Here is a 17,035-nt window from a genome sequence, read left to right on the forward strand (position 1 = left end):
TCCTGACAATGTTTCATTTATGACCGTCGAGAGTCGTGTGGACTAAGTGAAGGCTCTTCACCACTGCAGACCAAATAGAATTCATGTAGTAAATATGATGCTTCATTTGTATACTTTAAGACAGGACTTGGGATTTTACGGCCTTCAGGTCTGTTTTCATGGGAATTTCTGTTTTCCTACTAGAGGATAAGAGGCGTGTCTTTGAAATTGCACCTGTGAGCAAGCCCAGGTTGGCCCTTGATGGCTGTCATCTTCACTTGACTGACAACTCTTCTGGTTATCTTTATTACCCCTTTGCTTTTCCTAACCTCAGGGAAATGATATTCTCTTTAGTTGTCTAACTATTAGGTTTCACATATTTCTACTTGTTTTGCTTTGGCCCCTTTGGCCTCTCGCCTGGGGCCCTGGAGAAAGCTCTGACTTCAGGGAGTCTTCTTGTGTTGCTTTCAGCAAGTGGGAGCAAACCAGCCGTGTTGCGGCTGCATCCAGGGACTGAAGTTGGAGGGACAAAACTGACCAGACTAAGAAGGTGTCTCTCCCCACAGCCAAAGAGAACTACAAAAGAAGAAGTTATATTGTCCTCTAAGATGTTTTTCTTGACTCTACTGCTCGTTGGAGCAAGCTGCCTCATTTGGAGAGAGGAGATAGCAAGAAGTTATGTGTCAGAAAGCCATATGCTGCATGCTGATTAGTTACTAATACATCAACCAAACTAGCTCTCAGTTTTACACCCAGAATCGCTGGGGCCTTTGCAATGAAGAAAATATATGTCAGTCACCTTGTTTTTAAGAAAAATAATTGAGAGGTTGAATCTTTTACGTTTAGTGGCAGTTTTAAAGTATCAGTGAATATTTGAATGGCACTGATGCCATCTAGGTAACAATGACTCCACTTATCAATATTAATAACAGCAATAATGTTTAGTAAACAGCCATCCATCAAGCTTATCTCATTCAAACCTATCAACAACCCAAGGGCAAAACTACTATTAGTATCTTCTTTTTGTTTTTGGAGACGGAGTCTCACTCTGTCGCCCAGACCGGAGTGCAGTGGCGCGATCTTGGCTCACTGAAACCTCTGCCTCCTGGGTTCAAGCAATTCTCCTGCCTCAGCCTCTCAAGTAGCTGGGACTACAGGTGCATGCTGCCACACCCAGCTAATTTTTTTGTATTTTAGTAGAGACAGGGTTTCATCATATTGCCCAGGCTAGTCTTAAGCTCCTGAGCTCAGGCACTCCGCCCACCTTGGCCTCCCAAAGTGCTAGGATTACAGGTGTGAGCCACAGCACCCAGCGTACTATCTTCTTTGTATAAGTGAGAACACAGAGGCCCAGCTAGATCCAGTGATTCAATTGGGGCCATAAGGCTAGTAACTGAAGAAGCCAGGACTTGAGTTCAGGTCTCCCTGATTCACAGATGGTGTTCCCAGCCTCTAGCTGTACTGCCTTAGCTGGAGTGACCCCATTTGAGAGGCAGTCACCTGCTTCCACCGTTCTAGCTTCCCATCTGTGCCCTGAACACATGGGGAGATCTGCTCATTTTAGAAATTGTGCTTTTCATTCATTATTGTGAAGGGCATCCAGTAGTAAATGAGCTCCAATGCCTTGCAGGGACAAAGATTAAACAAATTTTCATCATGTCCACTGCTAATGGCTTCAATTTCCATTTATTTTCTTGAGTTTCCCTGTAGTCCTCCCAGTATTAAATTCATCTCTTACATTCATATCGTCTCTTCCATTAATACCATCAGGCTTCACACACAGTCAGTTTCAGCGATGTGCTTGCATGTAGGTTAGTAAATTTAGGATAATAAAGAACATAAAGAAATCTGTAATTAGGAAGAGAAGTTGAACACCAAATTGTAGAAAAAATCAGTTTGTTCTCCAGCGACAATTTAGAACCTAAGAAAAATCGGTGCATGGTCACTAGGATAATTTGAGAGAGAGCAAAGATCTTCTCATTATAGCAGGGTCTTGCAGATTTGATCAAACCAAATCTCCGTTTACAAAATTACTTAAGGCACAACAAGAACATGAGAGACCTTTTTTCCCTTCCTTCCTTACTCTTTCCTTCCCTCTCCTCTCTCTCTGTCTTTCCCTTCTTTCTCTATATTTTTTAAAAAATTGCATCTCTTTGAAGAGAAGAAAGAATTAAGAAAATAGGCAGCACTTGCAACTTTTTTTTTTTTTTTGAGATGGTGTGTCACCCAGGCTAGAGTGCAGTGGCGCAATCTCGGCTCACCACAACCTCCGCCTCCTATATTCAAACAATTCTCCTGCCTTAGCCTCCCGAGTAGCTAGGGTTACAGGCATGCACCACCATGCCCAGCTCATTCTGTATTTTTAGTAGAGATAGGGTTTCTCCATGTTGGTCACTCTAGTCTCGAACTCCCGACATCAGGTTATTCTCCTGTAATCCCAAAGTGCTGGGATTACAGGCGTGAGCCACCATGCCTGCCCAAGCACTTTCAACTTGTATATACATATTAAATATTCAAATTTTTATTTTATTTTTGTTGCTTTCTACAATGTTAATAGCATATTGCTCACTTCAGTGTTTTGCTCAGTGGGCCCATTAGTATGACATTTTATTTTATAATTGTTTTTAATATAATTTATGTGACCATAGTTTGCCTTATTTTAAAAGTGGTATAGCTAAAAAATGCAGGAACTAGTCAATATTAAGAATTAATGAACCTGAATCAGATCAAGACTTTAAATAAGATGATATCATATGACTATTTTATATAAAGCCACTAAGATGTTTGATAAAACTCAACATCTTATTGAAAATTCTTTAAAATGCTGGAATATAAGTGTACTTGCTCACCATGATAGAGGTTCATTGGTATCAAACCTCTCATTAGTATCATACTTAATAGAGACGCTAGAGAGAAATCTATAAGAGGCTGGGTGTGGTGGCTCATGCCTGTAATCCCAGCACTTTGGGAGGCCAGGGGAGGCAGATCACTTGAGGTCAGGAGTTCAAGACCAGCCTGGCCAACATGGTGAAAACCCGTCTCTACTAAAAATACAAAAGTTAGCCAGATGTGGTGGTGCACACCTGTAATCTCAGGTACTTGGGTAGCTGAGGCAGGAGAATTGTTTGAACCTGGGAGGCAGAGGTTGCAGTTAGTCAAAATTGCACCACTGCACTCCCACCTGGGCAATAGAGCAAGACTCTGTTAAAAAAAAAAAAAAAAAAGGAAAGAAAGCTGTAAGAGTTGAAATCAGAATAAATGTGCCCACCATCTCATTACCCTCTAACATTATTTTGGAAGTTCTGGGAAATACAGTAAGATACAAAAATGAGGGGAAAATCGTTGCTTTAGCAAATGAAGGAACAAAATTACTATGACTTGTAGCTATGATTATTTATCCTGTAACAAGATATACCAAGTCATTTTTTTTAATTTTACTTTTTACTTGGAAATTATTACAGATTCACAGGAAGCTGTAAAACTAACTCAGAATCAAAAAGTCAGATGATAACAAGTGTTGGTGAGGATATGGAAAAATTGGAACAGCCGTAACTTGCTGGTGGGAATGTAAAATGGTACTGTCACTTTGGAAAACAGTCTGTCAGGTCCTCAGCTGATTAAACATAGAAATACCATATGACCCAGCAATCCCACTTCTATGAATATATACCAAAGAAAATTGAAAGTGCGTATCCACATAAAAACTTACACATAGGTATTCACAGCAGTGTTAGCCAAAAGTAAGAAACAACACAAAGCATCAGCTGATGAATGGGTAGACAATTTATGTTGTGTCCATACAATGCAATATCATTCAGCCATAAAAAGGAATGAAGTACCGATATATGCTACAACATGGATCAGCTTTGTAAATGTTATGCTCAGTGAAAGAAGCCAGTCACAAAAGACCACATACTATATGATTCCCTCTGTGTGAAGTGCCCAGAAGAGGCAAATCTATAGAGACAGAAAGAAGGTTAGTGGTTGCTTAAGAGTGTGGTGAGGGAGATAGGGGAATGATGGCTAAAGGGTGCAGGGTTCTTTTTGATGTGTTAAAAATATTCTAAAACTGACTGTGGTTTTAAAAATAACAGTAATACAGAAAGGTCATATGTGCCCTTCATCAGCTTTCCTCCAATGCTAACAACAGTACAGTAACACAGCCAGGAGAATGACATTAGTACAATCCACAGACCTTATTCAGAGTTCTCCAGCGTTACATGCACTTGTGTGTGTTTAGTTCCATGCAATTTTGTCATATTTATAGATTTGTGTAACCTCCACCATAATCAACTTACTCCAGCACCATTTGTTGAAAGTGCTATTCTTCCTCCATTGAGTTGCTTTTGCATCTTTGTCAAAATTTAGTTCAGCACATCTTTGTGGGTCTATTTCTGGGTTCTCTGTTTTGTTCTCGTTCAAATATCTATCCCTCTGCTAATCACACTGTCGTGATCAACTTTAGCTGTAAGTAAGCCCTAACATCAGATAAATTCCCTTAGCTTTTTTCTTTTTTTTCAAAATCGTTTTAGCCATTTTAGGTTTTTTCCTTTTCATATATACTTTCCAACAAACTTATCTTTGTCTACAAAAAGGCTTGCTGTGATTTTGATAGTAATTGTATTAAATTTATAGATCAATTTGGAGATAATTGACATCTTTACTGTGTTAAATCTTTTAACCCATAAAGATGATATAGAGAGCCTCCTTGATCGCTTTCAACATTTTGTAATTTTCAGCTTATGGATCCTGTACATGTTTTAACAATATGTACACAATCATTTTAATTTTCAGGTTTATTGTTAAATTGATTAAATTGGCCAAGGAAATTGATAAGGCATATGTCAACCATATGAAATAAGCCCTTAGAGTATGTACGTAAAAATTCGCAAAACCATTTAGAGTATATGATAAAAAGAGATCACATGCAGAATAGCACCAGAAAGAAAAAATTGTATACCTAAGGTATACTTTTTTTTTTTCAGTCACTTTTGGGGTATAAGTAGTTTTTTGTTACATGGGTGAATTATATAGCAGTGAATTATAAGATTTTAGGGCTCCCGTCACCCAAGTAGTGTACATTATACCTAATGTGTACTTTTTTATCTGTAGCCCCACTCCCACCCTTTCCCTTCTGAGTCTCTAAAGTTCATCTGTATGCGTTTGTGTACTCATAGCTTAACTCCCACTTATAGCTGACAGCATATGGTTTTTGGTTTTCCACTCCTGTGTTACTCACTTAGAGTAATAGCGTCCACCTCCATCCAAGTTGTTGCAAAAGACATTATTTTGTTCTTTTTCATGGCTGAGTAGTATTCCATGGTATATATATATGCCACATTTTCTCTATCCACTCATTAGTTGATGGTCACTTAGGTTGAGTCCATATCTTTGCAGTTGTGAATTGTGCTGCTATAAACATACATGTGTAAGTGTGTTTTTCATATAATGTCTTCTTTTCCTTTGGGTAGATACCTGGTAGCGGTAGTGGATCAAATGGTAGATCTACTTTTAGCTTTTAAGGAATCTCCATACTGTTTTCCATAGAGGCTGTACTAATTGGGACAATAAATTTTTTAAAAGACATCAGTAACAGATTTCTCATGCCCCAAACTGAACATTGCATTAAATTGTGAAGGAATTATGCTAATGAAAGCATAATTTAGGAAGTAAATTAAAAGTTAGTAATTCCACTTTCCCATTCACTACTTTTATAGGCTTCTATTAGAAACTCTAAATAAGTAAATGAAATTACAATTAATAATGATATTGAACACACTTACTCAAACCACACAGCCTTGAAATCAGTCATAGATATTTTGAAAGGACTGGTTTCATGTGCTTAGAGCTGCTTACATCATATTTTCTTCTATGTCTATGAACATTTTGTCCTAAAAATCAGTATTAAACTTTGTTTTGTTGTAATAGAGCATGCTTGCATGTTGGAGTTGGGAAGATTGGCCTAGAATCCAGGATGGTAATTTACGCCTGTGTAAGAAATAGTAGAAACTTATATGACCTTAGGGAAAGTACCTAAACTCTAAATTTCAGTTTCTTCATCTGAAAAATAGGAATAATTCCTTATAGAGCTCTAATGATGAGTAAGCGAGCTAATGTATGTAAACAGGTGTGGTGACTGGAAAATAAGGATATTGATTAGTTTAATTTTATTTATTAGTTTTTTAGAGACTAGATCTCACTCTTATCACCCAGTCTGGAATGTAGTGGCGTGATCATGGCTCACTGCAGCCTCTTGAGTAACTGAGACTACAGGCACGTGCCACCACACCCAGCTAATTTATTTTTATTTTTTCTTAGAGACCGATCTCCTTATGTTGCGTAGGCTGGTCTTGAGCTCCCGGCCTCAAGTGATCCTCCCACCTCAGTTTCCCAAAGTGTTGGGATTGCAGGCATGAGCCACTGTACCTGGCCTGATAAATATCAGATTATCCCAGACACTGAACTCTTCCCATATCTCCCAAATCCCTGGCCCTAGGGGCCAGCTAGTAAACATTTCAGGCTTTGCCAATCATGCTCCTCAACTTTGCCCCTGTAGTATGAAAGCAGCCATAGGCAAAATGTAAATGAATGGCATGGTTATGTTTCTACAAAGCTTTATTTTTGGACTCTGAAATTTGAATTTTATGTAATTTTTGTCGCACAAAATATTCCTCTTGATTTTTTTAAAATTTAAAAATAGAAAATTCATTCTTAGCTCTTGGGCCATAAAACATAAGCTGGATTTAGCAATGGGCATAGTTTACCCACCTCCATACAGAGCATGTCTGCGAGCCATATAATGAATTCACACGGAATAGCATTAGGCAGCAGTATTTTCAGTGGCTAGGAAATATGCTTTGGAAAAGAAGGACTTCAGTTTGGATCCTGGCTTTGCCACTTAGTAATTTGACCTTGGATAAGTTATCTTACCTTCCATCTCTTGCTTCAGTTTGTTCACCCATAAAATTATGACTTTTTATGAGGTTTAAATAAGTTAATACAGAAAAGGGGACTGCCTCATATAAATCTCCATAAATGGGAGCTGTAAATGTCTACATTCTTCCTTGTTTCGTTGACTTCTTTTGCATTTCATCATGATCTGCTACACCAAAACCCCACAAGCAACAGTAAGGCATTTCCCATGACTGGCATAAAATCTTGTTTTATTCCAGAAAATCACTGTGTAACTCTTCTCACTTCTAAATTTGCCTTTGAAAATTTTTTGCAGACATAGCCAGAGCCTTGAGGTTTTAGATTACCTGGGGAACAGACCCTCTTCTCTCCTAAACTGTAAAAACACCAGACAGGGCGTTCAGAGCATCTCAGAATCCCAAGTTTAGTCAAAATGGATTGGCAGTCACTTGTAGGGAGAGAAATGGCTAATAAACAGGGTCTGCAGGTTTGCTCTTGAGCAGCCGTTTTTTCCCATCCCCCTAAAATAAAGAAATATACTGAAGACAGAACAAAACACGCAAACCAGCCCTTTGGCCAAGCCAATCTAGAACTCTAGTGAGCTCAGCTGGATCATGGGGAGGACCCTATGGGCTTGGGCCATATTGAAATGAAGGACCGGGAGCCAGAAGCTCAGTCCAGTTGCATTCCTCCATCTAGTTCTGGATCTCAGATGTGAAGCAGAGGTGATGTCAGAATCAGGCAATCTCTGCACCTGTGAGAAGAGTCTGCAGACAGCAGGCTTGATCACAGCTGGCTGCCAGAGCTACACCCGGAGTAGCAGCTGAAATACGTTTGAAAGAGGAGGGCTTGGGTTCATTAACGAATCCTGCTTCTCCTCGGTAAAATGCCTGCTTTCACCTGCCTCTGAGTTATACACGCTGCAGACATTTTCAAAACAAAAACAATCTAATCAGGACCACCTTGAGAGAGAAGCTTCTAGATGGCTGGCAGAAATCACAGCTACAACTCTGTGTGTGTGTTGGTATATGAGATAGATGGGTCTTCACTGGTGCCTGCTTTAGTCTGCTTTGTGTACTGGAGATAAAAGGAAGCTGGTCTGTGTAGTTGAAGGTTGGAAAGGAGTGGTGTGGGGGTTATTGATATTTGAGGCATAGGAAGGAAAGAGGAAGCTTTATTACCCTGTGGCCCTCCCCTCACATCCCTGTCACTGAGGCTCTAAGGCAGGTCTCTGCACCGGGGAAGACCTTGCATCATGATCACAGATCTCAGCCATTTGCGACTTTACCTTTTTCCAGCTGCTCTGCATTTTGTGTGTAGGCGCTGAAGTAATTTTATCCCTTGATGGTGGTCTCTGTTGACAGTTCCAGTATTTTTTGAGTTCCCTCAGCCCCTTTTCCTCAGTTGTGACCTGCTGCTAGAAAGTCCACTGTAACTTGTTTGTTCACTGTGGCTTCCTCTCCCAATCTGGAATGATCTTGACAAGAATTAGGGCAATCCGTCACGATTCTGTGTTCCCGCACCCCAGAATCCCTCACTGGGGAGCAGTGCAGATGGGAAAGAATGAAGGCAGCAGCTGCAAACCATATTTTATCTCCAGTCCTCTTCCTGGGTCCCAGAAGCTGGATTTGTGCCAACCCCGTGCTACTAAATTAGCTGCCTAGAGCCTCTCAACCTAAAACTCTGTGTGGCTCCCGAAGCCAAAGTAGATTAACTGACATTGTCTGCCCTGCACTGATCTCACCCTTGTGGAACTGTCCTCTCTTTGAAAAAAATCTGACCCTTCTCAGTGTTTAAGACTTAAGGTTCAGGGAGGAATATTCCCCTCCTCCGACACCCAGGTAGATTCCTCACACAATGGTGTCCTCCCTGAGGAAGCTGGGGGTGTGCGGTGACTGTCACCATCTGAGGGTTACCAAATGCCCATGGTGAGGGCGGTTGGGGTTGGGGGGGGATTTGGCCTTTTCTCTTTTTGCTTCCACCGGTAGACAGTCAACTATAGTAGACAGTCAGCTTTTGGATATTTTTGAGCTACTCAAATCTGTGTTCAAATTATGGCTTTACCACTCACCACTGTTGGCCTTGGTCTCTTCACTTACAAAGTGAAAAATGATGACACCAGTGTTTTGGAGATGCTCTGAAGATGAACAGATGATGCTTACTAAGTATCTAGTATGCTCCAACTGTGTTTTAAATGCCATTACCCTGTGTTGGGTGTGTGTAGACACATCCACAAATAGATCCTTTGTGTGAATGTATATGTCTATGCCCCTGAGAATAGCAGTTGAGATGTTGCTAGATTTCAGCAAATATAACTTGAAAAGGTTTTCCTGACAACCCTAAAAATATACATGCATTAAATGAAATATTGGAAATAAGGAAAAGCATGAAAAAAATAATACAAAACACATGAGACGTTCAGTGCCATTTTTTTTCATGTAATGGACATATGCCTATTTTTAAATTTTTATTTCCCCTAAGATTAGGCCCTATATTCTGTTTTTTAATAATATATTATGAATAATTTACTTCCATAAAACCAATTGTTTTTCTACAGTATGATTTTTAATCATGTAGGGTAATCTGTTATCTGGATATATCATAATTTATGTATTAAGTCCCATGTTATTGAAAATTTGGATTGTTTCATCTACAGCCATACCACCCTGAATGGGCCCAATGTTGTCTGAAAATTTGGGTGGTTTCTAGCTTTTCACTATGATGTACTGTGGTTGAGCTTCATGTGGCATAATCTTTACACACATTTATAACTTTATTTTTTTAGACTAAGTTCCTAAAAGCTAGCTGTGTCAAAAGTAGGGACTTTTTAAGGGTTTGGATAGATATTGACACATTTTCTCTCATAAAGGCTTTGCTGTCTTAAGCTTTCATCACTACTGACCCCCTTCACATGTTCCTCAAATCTGAGTATTAATTTTAATAAAAAACCTCACCTATTTTAAGTGAAAACTTATTTGCTTGTGTTATTTTAAAAACATTTTCTGTTCATATTCTTCAGCAGTTATTTTGTTGATATATGAACACATCACATAGACAGTATATGAAGTCTATTGCCATTACATTCATTGTAAATATTTATTGCCCAGTCTTTTTCATTTTTTATGAGGTTTTTTTAGCTTCTGCTCCCCTCCCCCGATCTATCAAAAGTATGTATATTTTGAGTTAAGCCTATTAATCATTTCCTTTATGGCTTGTTATGTTGGTGTTTTTCTTAGGAAATCATTTCTCACCCAAGGATCACAAAAATACTCACTTGGATGTTCTTCCTAAATTATTAATCTCTCTTTAATTTGTTTTGGTATGAGTGTGAGCTAAGGGTCCATTATTTTAATAGACATTACTATGTCTTAAAACATTATTAAAACTAGTTATACAATAAGTTTTAAGAATCAGTAGATATACAAAATTCCAAAACAAAGAATCCAAACAGAAATATATTTCAGAGATTTAAAAAAGGACAGGAAGCTGTGTCTCCTCATAATGAGAAGATTCTACTTCAGCAGAGTTTTAGTTAAGCTAATTTTAAATCTCAGATTAATCCTCTTTTGTTACTCACTGAGTTGGCCACTGGAAGTGATAGTACCTGGAATTCACCTTTGCTTCTTTTTCTCTGGATGTCTTTTCAGTTCTATCTTATCTTTCTGACATAGTCTGTTTTTGGAGCAAGCTGCCCTCCTGAACAGGAGGCATGCTTTTGTGGTTTTTTCCATACTTCTCATGTCTTTGTTTGAGTTCCCATACCTTTAGTTTAATGAGTTATTCACCTAGCCTCAAAACCTTGGTTTTCCTATAGCCCTGCCTGTTTTGAAACACAGTGTATGCAGGTAAAACATTGAAAAATCACTGATTCCTTGGCAAAGTCAGATGTATTCAGAGGAAGAGCACTGACTCTTGGTATCTCCTGTTTCAGGAAAAGATGAAAGGCAAGAACAAGCTTGTGCCTCGCCTGCTGGGGATCACGAAAGACTCGGTGATGCGCGTGGATGAAAAGACCAAGGAGGTGCTGCAGGAGTGGCCCCTCACCACCGTCAAGCGCTGGGCAGCCTCACCCAAGAGCTTCACACTGGTAGGGACTGGCAGAGGGCAAGGAGAGCACTAGCGTGGCCTCGGGTGATATTGTGGGAACAGGAGAAAGACCAGATTCTTGCCCATTGGGTTTCTCTGGCCTTGGAGAGCCAGCATGGAGTGAGGAAGAAGGTGCAAGCCCATGGGCAGGGAAGGGGATGGGTCCAGAAGTAAAAGAGAGGTCAGCAAGCCTGGGTTTCTTCAAGCACCGCTCCTTCTCTGCCCTCTGCATAAGTCAGCCTCTAGTTCATTATCTAGAAAAAGCCACTCACCCAGATGATTCTCAGTTCTGTGTTCCTGATGACATCCCTAGCATATACTGAAAGGAAACTTTTAGTGCTCTGACACACAAAGGCCCCCTCTCTATTTTATATTTTCCTAAGCGTTGTGATTATCTTGCTGAGGATGTTTTCTCAGCCTGCCTAGAAAGACAGCATAGTACACAGTGGAAATAACGTGGACTTTAGGATAGTATTATTATAGAAATCCAGTTTGTCATTTCCCAGCTCTGTGACCTTGTTCAAGTTACCTTTCCTCTCTGAGCCTTAATTTCTTCAGCTATAAAATGGTGATAGTCATGCCTACAGAGCTGCTAGGATTGAGTAAGATGAAGATGATAAGATGCTTAGTGTAAAATTTATGGAAAGTAGTGAGAATATGTTTGTTTCAGGTCTTCAGACCTCTGAATTCTTCCTCTTGATTTCAATATTTGTTGTTAGCAGCGTAATAACTCTATGCCTTAACTATAGCCACATTTACTTGTGAAACACAATAGGACAGGTAGTTGGTAGGGCAAGTTGTGCAATAAGAAAAATCAAAAAGTGCTAGAATTTGTCAATTTCTTAAGACTCCTGAAGTCTGTAGTGAATGCTTGAAATGTCACCTCTTATCTATGCAAGATATCATAATAGGACATCAAAAAAAAAAAACAAAAAACAAAAAAACTATGTAAAGAAGGGACCATAGAAGAAGTCATTAGTTATCTAATTTGACTATAGATTGTTAGGTTCCTGCCAATTAGAAGGAATCATCAGAAAACATACCTTCTATCCTCCTGTAGCTGTAACAGCTGTGCCTGTATGGCCCTCAAAAATGAATGTTCATACTTAGCTATGTCCTCACCTTCCATTGCAGGAAGTCATGGATAATTTCTAAATTAGAAAAATCAAGAAATCAATATAAATATATTATTTAGAAATACTAGAAGAAACCGCCGAAACAGTTGAAAGTGGTTACCTTTGGAGGGGTATGTGGTAGAAAGTGAATATGAGAATGTGTAGGACAGGGAACAACTGTGTTTTGTTTTACATCTTTTAATACTATTGGTCTTTTTAAACTAGATCCAAGTATTTATTGCAAACAAAAATTTGGCCAGGCGCGGTGGCTCACGCCTATAATCCCCGCACTGTGGGAGGCTGAGGCGGGCAGATCATGAGGTCAGGAGGTCGAGACCATCCTGGCTAACACAGTGAAACCCCATCTCTACTAAAAATACAAAAAATTAGCCGAGCGTGGTGGTGGGCGCCTGTAGTCCCAGCTACTCAGGAGGCTGAGGCAGAAGAATGGCACGAACCCAGGAGGCAGAGCTTGCAGTGAGCCGAGATCACACCACTGCACTCCAGCCTGGGTGACAGAGCAAGACTCCGCCTCAAAAAAAAAAAATTAAAAAAATAAATAGTTATGATAACCTCATTAACTACCTCAGGCAAAAGAGAGCACATCAGTATTTTGATTAAAGCCTAACGTTGCATAATGCATAATGCACATAATGCATAATGCATATAAGCTCATTATATGTAGTGATTTTTTCCTTCCTATTCCTAGCCTTTATTTAATTTCCAAGTGTTTGGAGGTTTTTCTGCTGTCTTTCTACTATTGGTTTTTTAGTTTGATTCCATTATGGTCAGAGAACATACTCTGTATGATTTCAGTCCTTTTGAAATTTTAAGGTTTGTTTTTATATCCCAGGATATCTTTTTTGGTGGGTGAGCTATGAGTACTCAAAAAGAACATATATTCTGCTGTTATCATGTAAAGTGGGCTCTGTAAATACCAGTTAGATCCCTATTAGTTGATGGTGGTGTTCCAGCCTTTTGAATGAATATCTTTGTTAATTTTCTGTCTGGCAGTTTTCTCAGTTGCCGAGAGTGGGGTTCTTAACAATAATTGTGGATTTTTCTACTTTTTCTTTCAGCTCTCAGTTTTTGTTTCATGTAATTTGAAGCTTTGTTGTTTGGTGCCTGTACATTTAATCCTATATCTTAACGGAGAAGTTGTTTTATCATTATGTAATGTTCTTTTCTGTTAGTAATTTTTGTTTTGCTCTGAAGTCTACTGTATCTAATGTTAACATAGCCACCAATGCTTTTTATAAAACTAATGTGGGCATGATATATCTTTTTCCATCGTTTTATTTTCAACCTGCATATATTGTTATATTTGAAATGAATTTCTTGTAGAGAGCATAATTAGTTGGGTTATGTATTTTTTAATCCATTCTATCTCTTTTAATTGGTATATTTACACTACATTTAAGCTAATTATTGATATATTAGGACCCAAGTCTATCATTTTGTAGTTTTTCTGTTTGTCCCCTTTGCTTCTCTCTCTCTCTCTCTTTTTTTTTTTTTGCCTTTTCTGTGGGTTACTTGGACACTTTTTAGAGTTTGTTTGCTTTGTATGTTACATTTTGAGCATATCACTTAGTGTGTGTGTTACATTTTGAGCATATCTCATTGGTTATTCTAGATATTACCATGTGCATATAAAATTAAACATAGCCTACTGGTACTGGCTTTTCCCCTTTAAGTGAAGTGTAGAAACCTTACTTCCATTTAGGTCTTTTTACCTACCCACTCCTCACACTTTTTTTTTTTTTTTTTTTTTGAGACGGAGTCTGGCTCTGTCGCCCAGGCTGGAGTGCAGTGGCCGGATCTCAGCTCACTGCAAGCTCCGCCTCCCAGGTTCACGCCATTCTCCTGCCTCAGCCTCCCAAGTAGCTGGGACTACAGGCGCCCGCCACCTCGCCCGGCTAATTTTTTGTATCTTTTTTAGTAGAGACGGGGTTTCACTGTGTTAGCCAGGATGGTCTCGATCTCCTGACCTCATGATCCACCCATCTCGGCCTCCCAAAGTGCTGGGATTAGAGGCTTGAGCCACCACGCCCGGCCCTCCCCACACTTTTTGAGTATAATTATTTAAATATTTTTTCTGCATATGTGTAAGATGGTTATTTTGTCTATAACCACATAAGATGGTGTTACAGCTTCCGCTTTGAACAGAAAATGTGATGAAAGAAACTCATGAGGTGAAGAACAGTCTATTACATTTCCCTTTATTTTTATCTACCCCATTGTTCTTCTTGCCTTTCTGAAGTTCCCAGCCTCCTTCTGTTATCATTTTGTGTTTGGAGAGCTTCCTTTAGCTATTTGTTAAGGGTACATCTGCTAGCAACAAATTCTCATAGTGTTTTCTTCCTCTGAGAACGTTATTATTTCCCCTTCATTCATGAAGGATAATTTGCCAGGTACAGCATTTGGGATTGACACTTCTTTCTTTTAGCATCTGAAACATGTCATGCCACTTCTTTCTTACCTCCATGATTTCTAATGAGAAATTTGCTGTCATTCAAGTTAGTGTCAATTTGTAGGTAATATGTCATTTTTCTGTGGCTGTTTTTAAGGTATTTTTATCTCTGGTTTTCAGAGGGCTTCTTAAGATTTCTTCTGTTTGGAGTTCACTCAGCTTCTTGAATTTGTGGGTTTAAGTTTTCATAATTTGGGGGGAGTTTTCAGTCATTATTTCTTCAAATGCTTTATTTTTATCCAACATTGTCCTCTCCTGTTATTCTGATGATATTATTGTTAGATCTTTTGTTACTGTCCTGTAGATCCCTGAAGCTCTGTTTTTTAGTTTATTTTCTCTATGTTGTTCAGATTGACTAAATGCTGTTGATCTGTTTTCAGGTTTACTGATTTTATTTTTTATTAGCTCCACACTACTGTTGAGTCTTAACCTGTGAGTTGTAAAATTTTGGTTATTGCCTTTTTCAGTTCTTCTTTTATACTTTCCATTTGGTTCCTTTTTATGACTTCTGTTTCTTTGTTGGAACTTTTTATTCTTTAAAATTTGCTGCAAGAGAATTTGCAGTTTATTGTGAAGCATTTTTATGATGGTTGCTTTAAAATCCTTAGAATTCCAATATCTGATTTATTTCAGTATTGGCATGAGTTGATTGTCTATCATTCATATTGTGGTTGTCCTGGCTCTTGATATGAATATTTATTTTTTTAAAAACATCCTAGACATCTTGGTTATTAGGAGACTTTTTTTTTTTTTTTTTTTTTTTTAAAGACAGTCTCTCACTCTGTCGCCCAAGCTGGAGTGTAGTGGTGTGATCATAGCTCACCTCTTGGTCTCAAGCGATCCTCCTCCCTCAGCCTCTTGAGCTGAAACTGCAGGCTCATGCCACTATGCCTGGCTAATTAAAAAAAGAAAAAAAATTTATAGGGGTGAAGTCTCACCATGTTGCCCAAGCTGGTCTTGAACTCCTGGGCCCAAGTGATCCTCTCGCCTCAACCTCCCAAAGTGGTGGGATCACAGGTATGAGCCACTGTGCCCAGCCTATCAGGAGACTTTTGATCTTATTGAAATATTCTATGTTAGCAGGCGGCCACTTTGTTCAGGTTCAGTGTGTAGTGTTCTGGCCTACTTTTGTGGGCTTAAGTTGCAATGACAGTTTTATTCTCTGAGCCCTTTCAATGCCATTCTGGGCTGATTTTTTCTTTTGACACTAAGGTTCCTGCTCAAACCCTGTTGGTTCTGTTGATCAAGGCAGAAGGCACTTCCCTGGGCTACCTGCTATTGCTGGGTGACCTTCATTGCAGGAACCAGAAGGCACTGGGTCTGAGTCTCTTTAAGCCACTGGCTGGAGGGCAGGGAGACACAGGGCTTTACTGTGCCTGCTGCAGCACAAGGATCAGACCATCCACCTGCCTGGGTTGTGGAAAAGGGCCTGAGAGGGTCTGAGGTTTCACTGCTCTGCAGCTTCCAGTGAATGTCAGCCCAGGTTGTTAAGCTGGAGTTGGAGCTCCTGACTACTTCCCCAAATTAGTCTCTGTTGGGCTCCCCTTCTCCTGGTTCTTTGATTAAAAGCATGCTTTTCAGGAACTGCCTGTTGGAGGTTCCAATGTTCAGGCCTCTACAGCTCTTAGTCTTGCGGGTATATGGGATGGGAAAGAAAACCCAAGAACTCAACCACATTGTGGTTTTGCATGTTCTGAGGCCCCCAACCAGTCCATCTTTTCAGTTTTAGGAGCTCTTTTACCATTGTTGAATATTGTTCAATAAATTTTAGGGTATTCGTTTGTATTTAGAGAGAAGGAGCAGGGGAAATGAAGTCTATGTCATATTGTTCTAGAGCTGGACCTCCTAGCCTTTAAAATTCTGATATATCTGATTTAGCTGTATTTCCTCCAATGCTGTCTTTTCAGGATTTTGGGGAGTATCAGGAAAGCTACTATTCAGTACAAACCACCGAGGGAGAGCAGATATCGCAGCTGATTGCAGGCTACATTGACATCATCCTGAAAAAGGTATTTTGTATTGATACAAATTGGAAAAGCAAGACCGCTTTATTAAAAGGCTCGGTTTCGATGGTGTGGGTACCTTGAAAAAAAAAAAGCCCTTTTAAAAAATACTTGAGGCCAGGCACAGTGACTCATGCCTGTGATCCAACACTTTGGGAGGCCGAGGCGGGCAGATCACCTGAGGTCAGGTGTTAGAGACCAGTCTGGCCAACATGGTAAAACCCCGTCTCTACTAAAAATACAAAAAAATTTAGCCAGGCATGAGTGCCTGTAATCCCAGTTACTCGGGAGGCAGAGGCAGGAGAATCGCTGGAACCCAGGAGGCGGAGGTTGCAGTGAGCTGAGATCACGCCACTGTACTCCAGCCTGGGCGACAGAGCAAGACTCTGTCTCAAAAAAAACCAAAACAATAAAACTTGATTTACTAATTTCATCTTTAATCACTAATTAAGTATGAGATCTTTGACCTC

General features: G+C 39.5%; 1 protein-coding gene across 1 annotated transcript in view; it reads left to right on the forward strand.

Moving 5' to 3' along the window:
- LOC116268521 (talin-2-like) overlaps positions 1-17,035 on the forward strand; it is a 253,145-nt gene that overhangs the window by 85,099 nt on the left and 151,011 nt on the right. Inside the window, exons 10-11 of the mRNA XM_031662038.1 lie at positions 10,823-10,978; positions 16,470-16,571. Coding sequence (XP_031517898.1) covers positions 10,823-10,978; positions 16,470-16,571 — 258 coding nt within the window. The remainder of the gene's footprint in view (positions 1-10,822; positions 10,979-16,469; positions 16,572-17,035) is intronic.

The sequence above is a fragment of the Papio anubis genome, unplaced genomic scaffold (genome assembly GCF_008728515.1).
Source record: "Papio anubis isolate 15944 unplaced genomic scaffold, Panubis1.0 scaffold36, whole genome shotgun sequence".
Lineage (NCBI taxonomy): Eukaryota > Metazoa > Chordata > Mammalia > Primates > Cercopithecidae > Papio > Papio anubis.